At 40.6% G+C, this 18,656-nt stretch overlaps 1 protein-coding gene across 3 annotated transcripts in view; it reads left to right on the top strand.

Moving 5' to 3' along the window:
* GSDME (gasdermin E) overlaps positions 1-18,656 on the top strand; it is a 75,677-nt gene that overhangs the window by 14,191 nt on the left and 42,830 nt on the right. For all 3 annotated transcript variants that reach the window (XM_077856501.1, XM_077856500.1, XM_077856502.1), the window contains exons 2-3: positions 881-1,109; positions 4,166-4,358. In XM_077856501.1, the coding sequence (XP_077712627.1) occupies positions 899-1,109; positions 4,166-4,358 (404 nt within the window). In that variant the 5' untranslated portion in view covers positions 881-898. The remainder of the gene's footprint in view (positions 1-880; positions 1,110-4,165; positions 4,359-18,656) is intronic.

Below are 18,656 nucleotides of genomic sequence, written 5' to 3' on the forward strand. Positions count from 1 at the left end.
TATTGACTCTTCAAAGAAGTGGTTATAACTTTGTATGTTACAAATTAGGGCAGTCAGTATGTTGGTCAACAAATATTCTTAGGTGTCTACCTATTAGATACATGATATAATTGTATTTCCTTACCATTCTGGCTGGCTGAGACAATATAACTACTCTAACAAATTGTGAGTGGACATGATGTGTGTTAGTTTAGGACCAGAGCATTTTAATTGCTAGTATAAGACTTTCCAGAACTCTTTCACGTTGGATGGTGGCTGCCCTTCAATCTGGATCTTTGGATGACTGTAATGAGAAAAGCTCTCCTGTCCTCCTCTACCAGATATAGAGTGTGACCAATAAATAAACATTTCTTATTATAAGCCACTAATATTTGGAGCCTTATTTGTGTCTGAAGCATAACTTAGCCTATCTAGATCTACGTATTCTCTTTCAGTATTTCAATTTGATTTCTTTATCACCAGCTGAACCCATACTAGAGTGTTTTCAAAGGAGAAGGCATTCTTTCAGGCATACTGATTGACACTAAGGAAAAATAAGGCAATTTTAGAAAAAAATAAATGAATAACTTCTTATTAATTATCAAAAGTTATTAGTTATCAAATTAATAACTTCTTATTTAATTTGGGGTAACAGGGATCCCTGGGTGGCGCAGCGGTTTGGCGCCTGCCTTTGGCCCAGGGCGCAATCCTGGAGACCCGGGATCGAATCCCACGTCGGGCTCCCGGTGCATGGAGCCTGCTTCTCCCTCTGCCTGTGTCTCTGCCTCTCTCTCTCTCTCTCTGTGACTATCATGAATAAATAAATAAAATCTTTAAAAAAAAAAAATTAATTTGGGGTAACAATTTTTTTTTGTTGTTGTTTTTTTCTTTTTGTATTCAGGTAATCTGGGCTCTCATAATGTTTGCCAAAGCAACAAAGAATTTTCTTAAAGAAGTTGATGCTGGAGGTAATCTGATTGCAGTACCAAACTTGAATGACTCTGATAAGTTACAGCTTCTAAGTCTGGTGACCAAAAAGAAGAGATTCTGGTGCTGGCAGAGACCCAAGTACCAGTTTTTGTCTGTCACCCTTGGAGATGTACTCACAGAAAACCAATTTCTGAGTCCAGGTAGGTTTCTTTGGGTATATTCTATAGTTAGTCCCAGAAAAGAAGATGATTTATCTTCTAGATACATGTTGTTTTGAGTCATTGGTTATAAGGTGAGTCCTTAAAATGAGTTCTATTTCTGTGCATACTCTCTTAAAGATATATCCTTTCTTTTTTCTGTTCTCTCTCTCTCTCTTTTTTTTTTTTTTGGTAAAGATTTTATTTATTTATTTTAGGGTGGGGGAAGAGGCAGAGAGAGAGGAAGAGAGAGAATCTCAGGCAGACTTCCTGCTGAGCATGGTGCCTGAGGTGAGGCTTGGTCTCACAATCCCGAAATCATGACCTGAGCTAAAATCAAATGTCAGATGCTTAACTGACTGAGCCATCCAGGCACCCCAAGACATAGCGTTTCTTTAAATGAACAAAATTCTGGAGGCCAAACACGAGAAGTTATAGCTTAATATTTAAAAAATAATATTGCAGTTTTTGGTATAAAATTAAGACATGCCCGTTTTAAGTGTTATGGCCACTCAACATCGGTAGGATGGATCTACCACCCAAAATCTGGTTTGTATGAGGTTGATGATGCCACATGTCCATCAGGAGGTTTTATTACTCATGTAATGAAGCTTTCTGCGGAGAGCAGGGCAAGCTCTCAAGCTGGTCCATAAATAGATAGAGATAAAGAAATAGGATTTCTATCTGTGTAGCATTTTGTACAACCTAGGACTATTCCTTTTATCAGGAAATAATATTGTTTTGGCCTAAACCCAGTGGATAGATTGAGCACTTGCTATGTGCCAGGCTCTGTATTATGTGATTTACATACATCAACTTGTAACAGAATCCATCAGGAAGGTATTATCTCCAAATTACATCTGAGAAAACTGAGGTTCAGGCAGATGAATGTTGGCCTGTTCATCTAGCTAGGAATATTAGAATAGTGATTAAAATCTTGAGCTCTTAACAACTGCTCTATGCTACTCCCCAGAGAATTTCCCAAAGTGTCTGTATTCCACAAGATTATAAAAAGGAAAGGGCTTCGAATTGAGGACATTTTCACAGTTGTCTTATTTTTGGCAGTGGTGACAGAGATGATTCTCTATTTTACAAATTGCAAAGATAATGATTGATAATTAATTCTCATTAGCCCTTGCTCAGGAATGGTTTTCCTGATAGAAGTGAAAAAATACAGGTGTTGGAGACAGTGAATGGATGGAAAGAATCCTTTCAGACTTTAGGCAGATTTGAATTTCTTAGGAAGTACAACCAGGAGCCCAAGAGAGCCTTGGATCTGGGAAATGAAAAAAGCCAAGTGTGAGGTTCCTAAGACGCTCTAAATGTAGCTATACCAAATGACAATGACTGAAACGATTTTTTTTTTAAATTTATTTATGATAGTCACACACAGAGAGAGAGAGAGAGGCAGAGACACAGGCAGAGGGAGAAGCAGGCTCCATGCACCGGGAGCCCGACGTGGGATTCGATCCCTGGTCTCCAGGATCGCGCCCTGGGCCAAAGGCAGGCGCCAAACCGCTGCGCCACCCAGGGATCCCCTGAAATGATTTTTATGGTGGTATTTGGTTGGATTCAAAATGAGAACAGTAGAAATAAGAGATAAGAGAATGCTGGCAATTCAGAGATGAGCTCATCAGATGTTTATCTTCAGAGTCCAGATAAGAAAGGCAGATCTTGAAGGCAATGTGATAGTCATTTGGATGTGACCAGATGAAGAACGTAGTAATTTCCGGAGGACTAGATTGAAGCTGGGACATCTGGTAGATGGTGGCATCTTCCTAAGTCTGGGAAGCCAGAAAGTAAGGGTAGAGAGTCTGGAGCTTATGTGTCCCAGGATGGTGTGAGAGAGAGAGAGAGAGGAAGAGGGCAGGCATGCCCACTGACTTTATCAGAAGTAGAGATAAGGAATTAAATGGCTGGGTAGGGATTCCTGGGTGGCTCAGCGGTTTGGCGCCTGCCTTCAGCCCAGGGCGTGGTCCTGGGATCAAGTCCCATGTTGGGCTCCTGCATGGAACCTGCTGCTCCCTCTGCCTGTGTCTCTGCCTCTCTCTCTCTCATGAATAAATAAATAAATTAAAAAAAAAAGGCTGGGTAGAGGTCAATAGAAACAGGTAAGCTGGGGCGCCTGGGTGGCCTCAGTTGGGTAAGTATCAAACTCTCAATTTCAGTTCAGGTCATGATCTCAGGGTCCTGAGATTCAGCCCCATGTCGAGCCCCGTATCTATGCTGGGGGTGGAGCCTGCTTAAGATTCTCTCCTCCTGCCTATATTCTCTCTCTCTCTCTCTGATGATGATGATGATGATGATGATGATGATGATGATGATGATAATAATAATAAAAATAAAACAGGTAAGTTCAGGAAGGGAAATTTTTTCATAGGGACGATAATGAAGATAACGAAGGCCAGGGGAATGTCTTCCAAGACTGGTGGGTGGGAAAGGAAGATGCCCAAGGTCCATGTGGCTGACCTGCCAGATACAGAGTAATGCAGACCACTCAAACATGGGTTATGAGCAGAGACTTCTCTTTTCACCCTGCTTAGGTGTCATCCTCATGAAGCCCCTTTACAGTCTTCACGCTGGAAAAGCACACATTTAAAATACTCTATTGGAAAAAATTAAAAAGTAACATATTCTATTTCATCTGGATAATGGTTAAATGGATGCTTAAAGTTTAACTTATTTACTTTTGAGTAATCTCTAAACCCAGTGTCGGGCTAAAACAACCCCAAAATCAAGAGCTGCATGCGCTTCTGGCTGAGCCCGCCAGGTGCCCCGGATGCTTGCTTTCAAGTTATCTGTTAAACTCCAGATACTCTTGGTACCCCTGTCTGCATATGTATATATTGGAATTGAAAGACAAACGAGCACTCAGTAGAGCCCCTGGCCACTGGTCACACCATGTTCTCAGTAGTACGTAGGGGTGCTAGCTCCATTTTCTCTTGAATATGCACATAGTGTAGCTGCCAGCTTTCCATGGAATTCCACAGGATTGGAAAGGGAGGCGGCCTAAGGCCGATAGGTGGCCATATTATCATTGTGTGTCTCATTCACTCCAGTGGTCGTGGAGTCGGACTTCGTGAAATATGAGAGCAAGTTTCAAAACCACGTCAGTGGGACCGTTGAGACAGCGCTGGGGAAGGTCAAGCTGAACATTGGAGGCAAAGGACTTGTGGAAAGTCAGTCTTCTTTTGGGACCCTGAGGAAGCAGGAGGTGGACTTGCAGCAGCTCATCAGAGATTCCACGGAGAGGTAATAAGAATTCTGTTTGGCATTTTGGATTTTGACATGTATCACATTTAAAGGTCATTCGGTTGGACCTTTGTAAAAAGGGTGAGAGATGGGAACTTTGCCCAAAAGCAAACATTACTGAATGACAGTTGTGCTGAAACTTTATGAGAGCTCCTCCTTTAGTCTGGGATTTCTTGGTTGTTCTTAGCCTGAGTGGGGAGACAAGGAAAGTGCCACTTTTTTTTTTTTTTAACTGAGGTATGACGACATATAACATTGTATTAGTTTCAGGTGTACAGCATAACAATTTATTATTTGTCCCTATTGCAAAATGTTCACCACAGTAAATGTAGTTAACATCTCTCACCCTACCTAATTGCAAATACATTTTTTCTTGTGATGAGAACTTTTAAAATTTATTCTCTCAGCAACTTTCAAACATGAAATACAGTATTATTAACTACACTCACCATACTGTACATTACATCTCTAGGACTTATTTCATAACTGGAGGTTTTGATCTTCTTTATCTTCTTTACTCATGTCACATACCCCCCACCCCCCGCCTCTGGCAACCACTAATCTAATCTCTGTAACCAGGAGCTCGTTTGTTTGTTTTGATTCCATATATATAAGTGAGATTGTGCTCTTTTTGTCTTTCTCTGTCTGACTTAACTTCATTTAGCATAATCCCCTCAAGCTCCATCCATGTTATGGCAAGATTTCTCCCCCGCTTTTTAAAAAATTTATTTGGGAGAGGGAGAATGAGCACAGAGGGAGAGAGAGGACTCCCTGCTGAGCAGGGAGCCCGATGAGGGGCTCAATCCCAGGACCCTGAGATCATGACCTGAGCAGAAGACAGACACTTAACTGACTGAGCTACCCAAGCGTCGCAGGATTTTTTCTTTTATATGGCTAAATAATATTCCACTGTGTATGTATTAAATTCGGATCCTGACCCAGTTTCAGCAGTGTCGGAGAATTCAAGTGAATGCTGATACTATCTACCTAAAGATAGTATTAGATTCGCAGGGTAAGGTAAACTAAACGTCCAAAAAAGACTGTCCTCAACCTTTACTCTGGATCAGATGGCAGCAGCAAGCCCAGGCTGTTACTTGTGGTTTTGGTCACCCGTCTACAGACTGGAGGTTCCCACGACCCCCTCCTTGGACTTCAGATGCCCTTCATGAGTCCAGGTTGTTAGCTGTACTTCTGACCAATGGGCTAGAAGTCAGATTCCCCCTCCTTGAGTTCAATTAATTTGCTAGAGCAGCTCACAGAACTCAGAGAAATGTTTTACATAGTAGATCACTGTTTTATTATAAAAGGATATAACTCAGGAACATCCAGGTGGAGGAGATGCATAGGGAAGGGTATGGGAAAAGGGTGTGGAGCCTTCCTGTTCTCTCCAGGTCACCACTTTTTCCAAATCTTCATGTATTCACTTCTGGAAGCTCTCTGAAACCTGTCTTTTTGGGTTTTTAATGGAGGCTTTATCACATAGGCATGATTGATTAATCATCATTGACCACTGGTGACTGATTCAATCTTTCTCCCGGGAGCTCCCTAGAGGTTACGGTGGAGGTACTGAAAATTAAAACCTTCTAATGACATGGTTGGCTTCCCAGATAACCAGGCCCTATCTTTAGGTTACCAAAGGGCTTCCCAAAAGTCACCTCATTAACATAATGAAAAACATCTTTATTACTCTTATCACAGGAGATTCCAAGGGTTTTAGGAGCTCTGTGCCAATAACTGAGTTGAAGACCAAATATGCATTTCTTACAATAAATAACAATATAACACATATCCGCCATATATCTTTATCCATACATCCATCCACGACATTTGTATATTTTGGCTATTGTGAATAATGCTGCAGTGAACATGGGAGTGCAGATCTTCTCAAGTGAATATTTAATACTTTGCATCAATACCCAGAAGTGAAGTTTCTGGATCATATGGTAGGTTTTTTAAGATTTTATTTATTTATTCACGAGAGACACAGAAACAGAGGCAGAGACATAGGCAGAGGGAGAAGCAGGAGCCTGCAGGGAGCCTCATGCAGGACCCGATCCCAGGACCCTGGGATCACAACCTGAGCTGAAGGCAATGCTCAACCACTGAGCCACCCAGGCACCCTCATGTGGTAGTTCTATTTTAAATTTTTGAGGAACCTTCATACTGTTCATACTGTTTTCCATAGTGTTTGCAGCAATTTACAATTCCATCAATGGGACCAAGGGTTCCCATTTTTCCACATCCCCTCCAATTTTTGTTATTTCTTATCTTTTTGATATTAGCTATTCTAACAGGTAGAAGGTGATATCTCATTGTGGTTTTGATTTGAATTTCCTTGATCATTAGTGATGTTGAGCATATTTTCATGTGGCCACTGGCTATCTGTATGTCTTTTTTGGAAAAATTGTCTACTCAGATATGCCCATTTTAAAAATTGGATTTCTTTTTTCTGTTGAATTATATGAATTCTTTATATATTTTATATATTAACTGTACCAGGTATATGATTTGCAATTTTTTTTCCCATTGAGTAGGTTGCCTTTTCACTTTGTTGATGGTTTTCTTTGCTATGCAAAAGTGTTTTAGTTCATAAGTAGTCCACTTGTTTATTTTTGCTTTTGTTGCTTTTGCTTTTGTTGTTTTAGTTCATAAGTAGTCCACTTGTTTATTTTTGCTTTTGTTGCTTTCAGATTAAAAAAATCATTGCCAAGGCTGATGTCTAAGAACTTACTACCTATGTTTTCTTCTAAGAGTTTTATGATTTCAGGTGTAACATTGAAATCTTTAATCCACTTTGAGTTAATTTTTGCATATGGTGTTAGAAAATGGCCCCATTCTTTTGTGTGTGGCTGTTCAGTTTTCTCAATGCCATTTATTGAAGAGACCATCCTTTCCCCATTTTATATACTTATTATAATTAAATGACCATATGTGCATGGGTTTATTTCTGGGCTCTCTGTTCTGTTCCATTAATCTATATGTCTGTTTGTATGCCCAAATCATACTGTTTGGATTAGTGTAGTTTTGTAATATAGTTTGAAATAAGACAGTGTGATGCCTCCAGCTTTATTCTTCTTTCTCAAGATTGCTTTGGCTACTCAGGGATTTTTGTGGATCCATTCAAATTTAAGAATTTATTTAGAGTTTTTTTTTTCTTTCTCTGAAAAATGCATTGGAATTTTGATGGAAATTACATTGAATCTGTAGATTGTTTTGGATAGTAGGGAAATTTTAGTGCTATTATAATCCGTGAGCACAGAGTATTTTATTATTATTTTTCAATTTATTTTTATCAGTGTTTTATACTTTTCAGTGTGCAGAATATTCACCTCTTTGGTTAAATTTATTCTTAGATATTTTATTCTTTTTGATACAATTATAAAAGGAATTATTTTCTCAATTTCTCTTTTTGAATGTTCATATCATGGAACAGATTTTTACATATTGATTTTGTTTCCTGGAACTTTACTGAATTTGTTTATTGGTTCTAACAGTTTTTTGGTGGAGTTTTTAGGATTTTCTATATATATAGTATCATATGCAAATAGTGGTAGTTTTACTTCTTCCTTTCCTGTTTGGATGCATTTTATTTCTTTTTCTTGCCTAATCACTCTGGCTAGGATTTCTAATACAGTGTTGAATAAAGTGCAGAGGGTTAGCATCCTTGTCTTGTTCATAATCTTAGAGATAAAGCTTTTAGATTTTCACTGTTGAGTGTGATGTTAGCTGTGAGCTTATTATATATGGCCTTATTATATTGGGATATATTCCCTCTATACCTACTTGTTGAGGGGTTTTATCATTAAAGGGATGTTGAATTTTGTAAACAGTGCATTTCTTGAGATGATCATATGATTGTTATCTTCCATTTTGTTAAGGTGGTGTATCACACTGATTCATGGATATCATCCTTGCATCCCTGGAGTAAATCCCACTTGATCATTATGGTGATCCTTTTAATGTGCTATTTTCTTCAGTTTGCTAATATTTTGTAAAGGATTTATGCATCTATGTCCATCATGGATATTGGCCTGTAATTTTCTTTTTAAAAATTGAAATATGATTGACAAGCAGCATTGCATTAGTTTGAAGTGTACCACATAATGATTTGGTATTTGAAATCACCACAAGTCTTGTTAACATCTGTTACCCTACTGGCCTATAATTTTCTTTTCTGTGGTGGTCTTGTATAATTTCAATATAAGAATAATGCTGGCATTATAAAATGAGTTTGGAAGTATTTTCTCCTTTTCTACTTTTTGCAAGAGTTTGAAAAGGATTGCTATTAATCTTTAAATGTTTGGTAGAATTTGTCAGTGAGTTGTGTGGTCTTAGACTTTTGTTTGTTTGGAGATTTTGATTACTAATTCAATCTCCTTACTAGTAATTGGTCTGTTCAGATTTTTTATTTCTTCTTGATTTAGTCTTGGTAGGTTGTATGTTTCTAGGAATTTATCCTTTCCTTTAGATTTTCCAATTTGTTGGTGTATAAATTGTTCATTGTGGTCTCTTATGATCGTTTTTATTTCTGTGGTTTTAGTAGTAATATGTGTCCTCTTTCATTTCTTATTTAAATACTTTAAATCCTCTCTTCTTGGTGAGTCTAGCTAAAAGTTTGTCAATTTTGTCTATCCTTCCAAAGAACTAGCCCTTAGTTTCATCAATCTTTTCTATTGTCTTGTTATTCTGTTTCATTTATTTCTGCTCTGGTCTTTGTTATTTCCTTTCTTCTAATAATTTTGGGCTTTGTTCTTCTAATTCCTTGAGGTGTAATGTTAAGTTGTTTATTTGAGATCTTTCTTGTTTCTTAAGCTGTAGGCATTTATTTCTATGTACTTCCCTCTTGGAACAACTTTTGCTGCATCTCCATTAGTTTTGGTGTCTATTTTTGTTTGTCTCAAGGTATCTTTTTATTAATCTTTTGATTATTTTTTTGACCCATTGTTCCATGACATGTTGTTTAATCTCTAGATATTTGTGAATTTTTCAGTTTTCTTCTGATAATTTATTTTAGTTTCATACCATGTAGTTAGAAAAGATTCTTGATATGATTTCAGTCTTCTTAAATATATTAAGAATTGTTTTGTGGCCTAAAATAATGGTCTATCTTGGAGAATGTTCCATATGCACTTGAGAGGATTTGTATTCTGCTTTTAGATAGAACCTTCTGTATATATCTGTTAGTCCACCTGGTCTAACATGTCATTTAAGGTTGATATTTCCTTTCTGATAATCTGTCTGAGATCATCTATCCATTGATGAAAGTGGGATATTGAAGTCCCATGCTATTATTGTATTGCTGTCTATTTCTTTCTTTAAGTCTGTTAATATTTGCTTTATGTATTTAGGTGCTCCTATGTTGGTACATAAACATTTACAAATGTTATATTCTCTTGTTGGGTTGACTCCTTTAACATTAAATAATGATCTTCTTTGTCTTTTATTATAGTCTTTGTTTTGAAGTCTATTTTGTCTGCTGTAGGTATAGCAAGCCTAGCTTTCTTTTGGTTTCCATTTTTATGCAATATCTTTTTTCCAGCCCTTCACTGTTGGTTGTGTGTCCTTACATCTTAAGTGAATCTCTTGTAGGCAGCATATAGATGGTTCTTGGGTGTTTTTTAAATTTTTTTGTCCATTCAGCCACTCTGCATTTTTATTGGAGAATTTAGTCCATTTACATTTAAGGGATGCACCCTAAAAAGATGTTGCTTCAGGCAAAAATGTAATTTTTTTCAATTGTGCTATTTATAAAATGCTAACAAGGAGAATGCTATGTCCTACATTTTTGAATATTGATATCAGAAGCAGGAAAATGACTTTCCCTTTAGCTCCTGCTAATTTTCTGATTAGGAAAAGAAGAAAGCAGGGGGGTTGGTTTTAGCAGAAGGGTTGGTTTTCAACTTTGAAATCTTGAAGAAAACTCCACATTTATTCGTTGTTTAGTTTGTAGTAAATACATTTTACCCAGTGAAACTCATTATTTTTACCTTATGTTTATTGAACACTCAATAAATAATTTTGTTGAGTGCCTTCTATGTGTTGTGTAATGTTCTGCATTCTTGGGATGCTTCAGTGAACAAAATGCCAATGTCTGTTGTGTATTCTAGTGGAGAGACACAAAATATACAACTTAGTAAAATATACAGTAGGTTGATGGGGATTGGTGGAATGGAGAAAAATATAGTAGGAAGGGGGACAAGGTAGCTAGCAATGGGGTCTGTGGTTTGAAAAAGTGGCCAAAGAAGGCATTGCAGAGAAGTTGGCATCAGAGCAAAGATTTGAAGAAGAATAGATTCAAGTATAAGGATATCCTGGGTAAGAGTGTTATAGGCAGAGGTCAGTGTGGCTGGAGCTAAGTAAGCTGGGCAGGAAAAGGGGAGATCTGAGGGGGTAAAAGGAGTTTATGGCAGGTCCTGAAGGGACTTGCAGGTTGCTAGAAAGATTTTACCTCTTCTGCAGAGTGATATGGGAAGCCACCAGAAGACTTTGAGCAAAGAAATGACATAATGGGACTTATTTTTTAGAAGGATCATTCTGGCTGCTGGTTTGAGAAGAGACTGGGTAAGTGGAAGCAGGGAGTTCAATTTAGAGGTTATTGCAATAATTCTTGTGAGAGATGATGTTTCAGTTTGTACATTAACATATGTGTTTTCCTATGTAGTTTTATAATCTTTTTTTTTTATTCTTTTCAAATAGGAAATGCAACTCCAAATAAAGAGAAAACTCACTTGCATTTAGGTATAGGTGGTTTATCTCCACTTTCCCAACATTCCTGATATTATATGAAATATAAAATTCATCCATTGAACAAAATTATGTTTAAAAAAATTAGTGAGTAAATAATACCAAAGAAGTCATATGTCAAGCATTTAGTGGGTGGATTTTGTATAGATATTCAGAATGCTGGGGCAACTGCAGTCTTCAAAATTTATTCACTAACCCCTGGTGCTTAACAGATTTGAAAGACCTTGGCTATTATTCAATGCCTCCCAGTACTACTGCCTAGGACTCCAAGACTCTGGCAGGAATCTCTTTGGTCAGACAACTTTAAGCTCTCTCTGGCAATGCCAGGTGGAAGGGACAGCCACCCCTGTCCGTGATAGTCATGGTCTTTAGTTTCCTTTCTCTGTGGCTTTTTTTCTTTGCTAGGGAGGCATTTTACTTTTCTACTACAATACTTGGGACATACCAAAAAAATATCTGTTGCTTATCTGAAAATAAAATTTATCCAGGCATCGTGCATTTTTATTTGCTAAGTCTGGCAAATAAGGGAGAAGAAGGACAGGTGGCTGGGAGTGTCCAGGGGCCCCTGTTTCTCAGTCATCAGCCAAACCTCTATAGATGAGCCCTGTTTTGCAGTTTTGTCACTTCTATTTTATGAACCACATTTGGCAATGCTTTATAATCACATTTCCCAGTATAGGTTTTCCAAACCCTCTTCATGATTCAGGTGTAGAAGATAGTGCCAACAGAAAGCATATGGAGAGGGGTCAGCAAGTAGAGCTAGGAGAAAATATTCTGAAGAGAAAGAAGTTCTTGCCAGCAGTTCTAAGTGGGAAGTCAGGGAGAAAGGGAGGGGAAGGAAATAAGCATCTTCTGAGCACCTACTGTGTGCCACGCACTTTATAGCACAGACATAATGTGTGCATATACTCTGCACAGCTCTCTTCTTTTACACTTAAGAATCTAAGGCTCAGGAAGGAAAAGTAACTTGTTTTCAGTCCCAGAGCTCAATTTGGATGCTGGAGCTGGGATTCAACCCAGGATTTGCTGGCTCCAAGGCTCCTGTTCTTTCCTCAGAATTGTATTTAAGTGGCTGTGAGGCAAAGAAACTAGCTGAGGTAAAAGTAGCTAAAGTTCTAGCACAGGATGTAAAGGTAAAGTGTGAATGCAGGTTTCCAGTACAGTGGACCACATGCATGAGTAAGCAAGCCCAGTGCATGGCTAGGCTTGCCCACCTGTAGGTTCCATACACAGGGATGAGATCATCTCAGGAGGGTCTTTAGAAACCTATTCATTGTCGAGGTGATGGGGAAGAGGGGGTGGGGATGGAAGTGACATCAGGAACATGGTAAAGAACACATTTAACGTCTAGAAATGGGAGATAGGTCTTATGACAGAGTCACCTCCTCCTTGTTCTGTTGCTAAGAGGTAAAGGTGAGCTACAGGTGAGGAGATGGTTGGCAAGGGAAGAGTCTGCCAGTCATGGGATAGAGATCATGTAGAGCGAATATTCTTACTTCATGGTGGAATCATAAAACCTTATCTACGTTGTCTGCCTGTCTTTGGACTCCCACAACATCACTGGATTGATAAGGTGCTGTTTGACATACGTGTGGCCTTGGGAGTGGTAATTAGTAATGCTTAAGTACTGTACGTTCTTGAGCGCTTATTTGCAGCCAGTCATTTTATTTCAGGTCATTTAGATAAGTTGTCATCTGTGTAAAAGTTACTTTAGTCCTCAGAATTCAGAGTATTAGCTTTATTGTCCATGAGATGGGTGTACATCTCAAAAACAAACTTCATCTATCCTTGAAAAAACAAGCACCCGCATATATAACATTTATCTAGCATTGTTGGGCATGAAGGTATTCTACTGTAATTAACCTTCCACACACCTGGAGCTGACCTCTTTGAATGAGAGCTCTATGTTTATCTTAAAACATTCTTGATGGAAAACTATGCTAAGATATATCAGGAACTTTTTTTTTTTTTTTAATGGAGAATCCCACGTTTATTGAGACCTTTGCATAATGATTTGGGTTCATGTTTTATTCTTAAGATCCACTATTATCTTGTAATAAACTCTCATTTTTCTGCCCTGTCTCCCACGGTCAGCAGCCATCTGTTACTGCCTTAAGTAAAGCTACCACACCACACTCCACCCCATCTCTGCCCCTGATCTATTGCTTCTAATCTCCTAGGGTCTTGGGGAAGTTTATCCCTGGTAAATAACTTCTGAAAGTTGGTATGTCACTTCTGCCCCTGGTCTGTTTTCTTAGCTGTCAATGAAGTATCTGGACTAGATGGCCTTTGAGGGTTTTCTTCTGGCTAAATGTCAGAAGTGAGTGGACTGCAGGGTCCAGGCATCAGCCCCTTCTTGAGTTCAGGCCTTGGTTTCAGCTGATTCCCAGAGCAGATACCATTCTCGTTTTCTGTTGTATTGTGAAGCAAATTCTGGTAAAACAGATTACATTTCTGTATGAATATGTGATAATTAGAAATTTGGCTCTTCATTAAGAATTCAACTTATAAATTACATGGAACTAATTTAGCAGTGCCAGCAATGGCATGGTAATGACAAACCTTCACAGTTATTAAAAATATTTCAAAATTATACTCAGTCTTATTATGTCTAAATATTTCTGAATTCCAAAGTTCTACACATAAAAATTTTAAATGCTCCTCTTTATTATGGGCCACATCAGACCTCGCTAAAGTTCCTACAGTAGCTCTCATGAGTAGTCTTTCAGTGTGCCATCAACTCTTACCCGGATTAAAAGTTTTTTTGAGGATGGGGTTTTGAATGCGCATGTCTTTCTTAAAAAAACAAAAAAAAACAAAAAAAACAAAAAAACCCACATTGCAGCGAGGTTGAAACTGGTCTTCCTTCCAGCCTGATACATTTCCCTGTGGCCAGCAGAGGGTTCGGAAATCCTTTTTGTTTTGGTGCTTGACTCAGTGTGGGCATCATTAGTTTTAACGGAGTTTGGGCCTAACAATTTAAAGACTTCTGGCCACACATACTTGGGGAACAAGAGTTTCTTGAATCTGGTCCTTTCATTTATTCTCTTTTTTTCTTTGTTTCTTTCCTCAGGGTCAGCCTTTAAGTAGTCAAAACAAACCAGGGAAGTGCATCCCAAATTCTGGGTGTGGGAGCAGTAGCAGCACCTCATCATGCTTTTCTCTTGGCATTGGTGGTAGGAGTATTCTAGGCCCATCATGGAGTGGTAAACTTCAGGCTCATTTTTAAAAAGTAAAAAAAAATGGGGGGGGTGGTACCTAGGTGGCTCAGGTGGATGTTTGCCTTTGGCTCAGCTCATGATCCCAGGGTCCTGGGGTCTAGTCCCTTGTTGGGCTCCCTGCTCAGTGGAGAGTCTGCTTTTCCCTCCTGCTCATGATCTCTCTCATTCTCTCTCTCACTCTCTCTCAAATAAATAAATTAATAAATAAATAAAATCTTAAAAAAAAAAACCCAATTCTGGAAACGTAGACATATATAGAAGAGTATAACTAACAGTAATATACCACCTCCTCCCACTCCCGGCTTAAAAAAGATCTTTTTCTTTAAACCAAGACATAGGAGGCATCTTTTTCTCCTTCACTGCCCTGGATTTCATTAATAAGATGGGATTAGTGTTCCCAGGGTATTTGTGTGAGAATTAAGTGAGAGAATATAAACAAAGCTTGGCACATGGCGAGTTCTCACTGCATGTAGCTATTAGTGGGAACACTTCTATAACTACTGCTATTATTGCTACCCCCAAATAGAGCCTGGCTGTAAAAGCCAGCAAAGGTCAGAGCTGTCGGAGGGAAATAAATGTGTATCGAAGGCTAAGTCGCCTTCGATAATGGAGCAGGGAGATGCTGAGATTCGGAGGAGAAATAAAGTGAAGTCCTTGGAGTTTCTGACGTGTGGCATTTCTGACGTTCACATCTTGGGGGAGGCAGGCAGCCGTGTAGTCCCCGGTAGGAGCCCCACCGTGAGAGGACTGCCTTCAGGGAGATTGGGAGAGTATCTGGTCCCTGCCTGTAGCAACAGCCTGGCTTCTTCCAAAATGAGTGTGGACCCGGACATGTGGCTGTGCCACGAAGGCTGGAAAGCAGGGGGCCTGTCCCTGTGCGTGTTTTGTCACAGGAAGTGCTTGTTAAATTCTTGAATAAAACTAGATGAAGTCCTTGAACAACATCAGGAAGACGTTAATGGGCCTTGTCTTGGTCACCCTATTCTTGGTGGGAAATGCAACTATGAAGCTTTCAAGGCCCCATCGAGTTCACTCTTCTTAAAAGATGTCTTTCTTGAGACCCCTGGCCACACTCATCTCTGGGCTGTCTGAAAGTCAGTCAACTTACTGTTATTATTATTATTTTTTTTTTTCAAATTCTACTGTCTCCTGGTTTTGGCCTTAGTTCTTAGGATTGGGGGCTTCTGGAAGCTGGTTTGACCTGTTATTTTTATCCACTATGTAAATCATGGCCAACTAATAACCCTTCATGTGGGAGACAAGGGCGCTCTGGGGATTCTTTCCAATATTTAATCCTGGGAGTGGTTTTTATTTATTTATTTATTTTGCAGAACCTGCCCAGCCTATGATCTTTACTTTGACAGGTTACTTCGGATCTTTTTGGAACTAGGTAGGATTTAAGTCCTAAGGAGAGACATTCAAATACTATTTTCTTCTAAGATTGGTAGACCTCATATTTCATCAAATTAAAGATGCCATCCATTGTAAGATGCACCACTCTTGTACCTACCAGTAAGAAAGAACACTGCTAATCAGTCCATCTCACCCATCAATTTTAAAACATCCTGATTTAAACTGTTAAGATGTGAAAAAAAAATGCGTGTCTTAAAGTTGATGAGATGTAGTACTCAAAATTGGATTGCCTGGAACGAGTCAGGAATTCAAGTTCAGATGAGCAGGTGTTTAACCCACCTGAGCCTTTCACACAGGGTCTGACACGTGGGCTATACCCATCACTGAACTTGTCATCTTCTCTCTAAACCTGCTTCTGGGCCCAATTCCCTCTGAGGTGCTGGTTGGTGAGGTTTAAGTCCAGGTGTGTTAGCCAGAAATCTTAGTATCAGATGTAGCTCCTTCCTCACCTTTTCTCCTATATCTGGTCTCTCACTAGTTGACTTTACATCTTCAATATCTTTCTTACCCGTTCCCATTGCCCCAGCCTCACAACCACTTCCCTGGTGCTGGCCTCCTGATGGATATCTTCCTTTCTCTACCCACTGTCACCCCTCCCGGTTGATTCTCCACAGATAGTGGCTTGGATCAGGTCCTTGCCTGCCTCATGCCCTCTGTGCTCTCCAGGGTCCTAGGATGATGTCCACACCCTCTTCGGGTTGACACGGATCTGCTTTTGCTCTTCAGCCTCCTATCCTACCATTCCGCCCTTATATTCCCCAGGCCAGTTCCCTGAACTTATTTCATTTCCTGGGATTGAGCTTCAGGCTCTTTCTTACCTTCAGGTCTTATCTGCAAGCTCCTTCACTCCTGTCCATACAGATGTGCAAAAGGACACAAACAGATTCACCTCCTCTGCTTCTGGCCAATTCCTCAGATTAGCCCCACTGCCTTCAGGAGTCCTGTCACCCATCCCAACGATTCCCCTGTTGGGACACAAACCAGTGTGACTCTGTGGGGCAACATATGTTGTATCTGCCTGATTCCGAGTCTGAGTTCCTCCTGACATATCGTCTGGCTCACCTCTGGCCCTGCAAGGTGCCTGCTGCATACTAAGTACTGTCTGGTTGAGAGAATAATTGGTTCATCTTCAGTTTACATCTGAGGGGCCTGAATTGCTGACATTAATTACTTTGTCTGGACTCAGGATTTAAATCCAGGTCCACAACCCACCTGATTTTTCCAGTCTAGCTGCTGTACCACAGAACGTGGAAAGAGAAAAATATCCCAAGGGCTCCTGTGTGAACTCACCTCTGCATCAGCAGCACTTAGTTTATCCCCCCCTCCTTTTTTAAAGATTTTATTTATTTATTTGAAAGGGAGAAAGCAAGAGAGCATGAATGGAGAAGAGAGGCAGAGGGAGAGGGAGAAGCGGACTCCCCACTGAGCAGGGATCCAGACTCAGGGCTCCATCCCAGGACCCTGAGATCATGACCTGAGCTGAAGGCAGACACTTAACCAGCTGAGCCACACAGGTGTCCCTTGGTTTATCATCTTGCAGACCTGCTGCATCTCATCAACTGGTGGCTGTGAATGAATGACTATCTGAAGGCTGAATGTCTATAATTGCTCAGTTGTTTTTTCTTCTCTCTCTCTGGGTTGTATGTGAGATGAGGTGTCCTGTAGACCATAATGTGAACAGAGGCGGAGCAGTCACAGTGTAGGGGTCACCTGGTTATGTTGGTAATCGTGTGGTTAGCGTTGTGCCTTGATTTTTTTTTTTTTTCCAGGCAACTTACAGTCCTGAAGTTGCAGTCAAGTGAGAGAGAGAGAGAGAGCAAGGCTTTTCTCATTATATTACAGTGGAGGCCCCAGTGAGCAGTAGTTCAGGTTTCTAGAGATTTCCTGTCCCCAGCTTTGGGTTCAGTATCTCCGGTATGTGGGAAGTGTCTCTCATGCTTGAAATGGAGACTCTTGGTTGATGGTGAGGAGCCTGCCCATGGGTGGCTGCTCCAGTTTCCAGCAGGCTGGTGTCTGGGGGAGCAGAAAGCCTGCTTGTCTGTTAACACGCACGTATTTAGTACTTTCTGTGTGCTGGGCCCAGTGGAGGTCTTGGAGGGAGAAGACGGAAAGGCTCAGGGCTTCAGGGATGGCCACGCTCAGCTGATTCTCATTCTGTCCCTTATTAGCTGTGTGCCTTTGGCTCACTGGCTCACGAGCCCATGAAATAAGGGGGACAATGACTTCACGATCCAGTTACGATGGCTCTAGTTGCAAAGAACCTCACATAAGGAGTCATCTTGAGGTGGGATGAGTGACCCTTGACCCAAATGAATGGTGGGTGGTTAATCCAGTGCCTCTGTGGGGCCACCCCTGTGGTAGCCTCCATGCATTGCGGTCTCAGCAGTGTACCTCCCCTCTTGGTCCTCAACTGGCCGCACTGCAGACAAGATCCAGAAGCAGAAAAGCGATCTCTTCCTTGTACCTCTTTTTCGGAGGGAGGGAAAACACCTTGTGGGAGCCCTCAGCAGGTTTTCCTTAGGTCTCAGTGGCCCAGAATTGCCACAGTGGCCTATCTAACTCCAATCCCTGCGAAGAGCAAGGGAATTACCAGGACTGGCCGAGAGACCCCTCTGGCTGGCTGGGTCTCTCCCTGCCAATCCACCGGCACCAGGCTCTCAAGCCTGAACAAACATGAGATGGGCAGCTAGTGGCGAAGCACACTCGGGGTGCCAGAACCTTCCAAGCCCTGAGGGCTGTACCTGGAGGGCAGCACAGACGCAGGGGAGGTGCTGCTTCCCCTGCCTTCCTCCCAGGGAGCATGCAGACTTGAAAGGGGAAATGCATGTCCTCTCCAGGAGGTAACCAGGCAGATGGAAGCAGCATTGGCTTCTGCATTTCAGGATTCTAGGGGGTGGTTGCCGCCCGCCACAGCGTTGGT

The sequence above is a fragment of the Canis aureus genome, chromosome 18, assembly GCF_053574225.1.
Source record: "Canis aureus isolate CA01 chromosome 18, VMU_Caureus_v.1.0, whole genome shotgun sequence".
Taxonomy (NCBI): domain Eukaryota; kingdom Metazoa; phylum Chordata; class Mammalia; order Carnivora; family Canidae; genus Canis; species Canis aureus.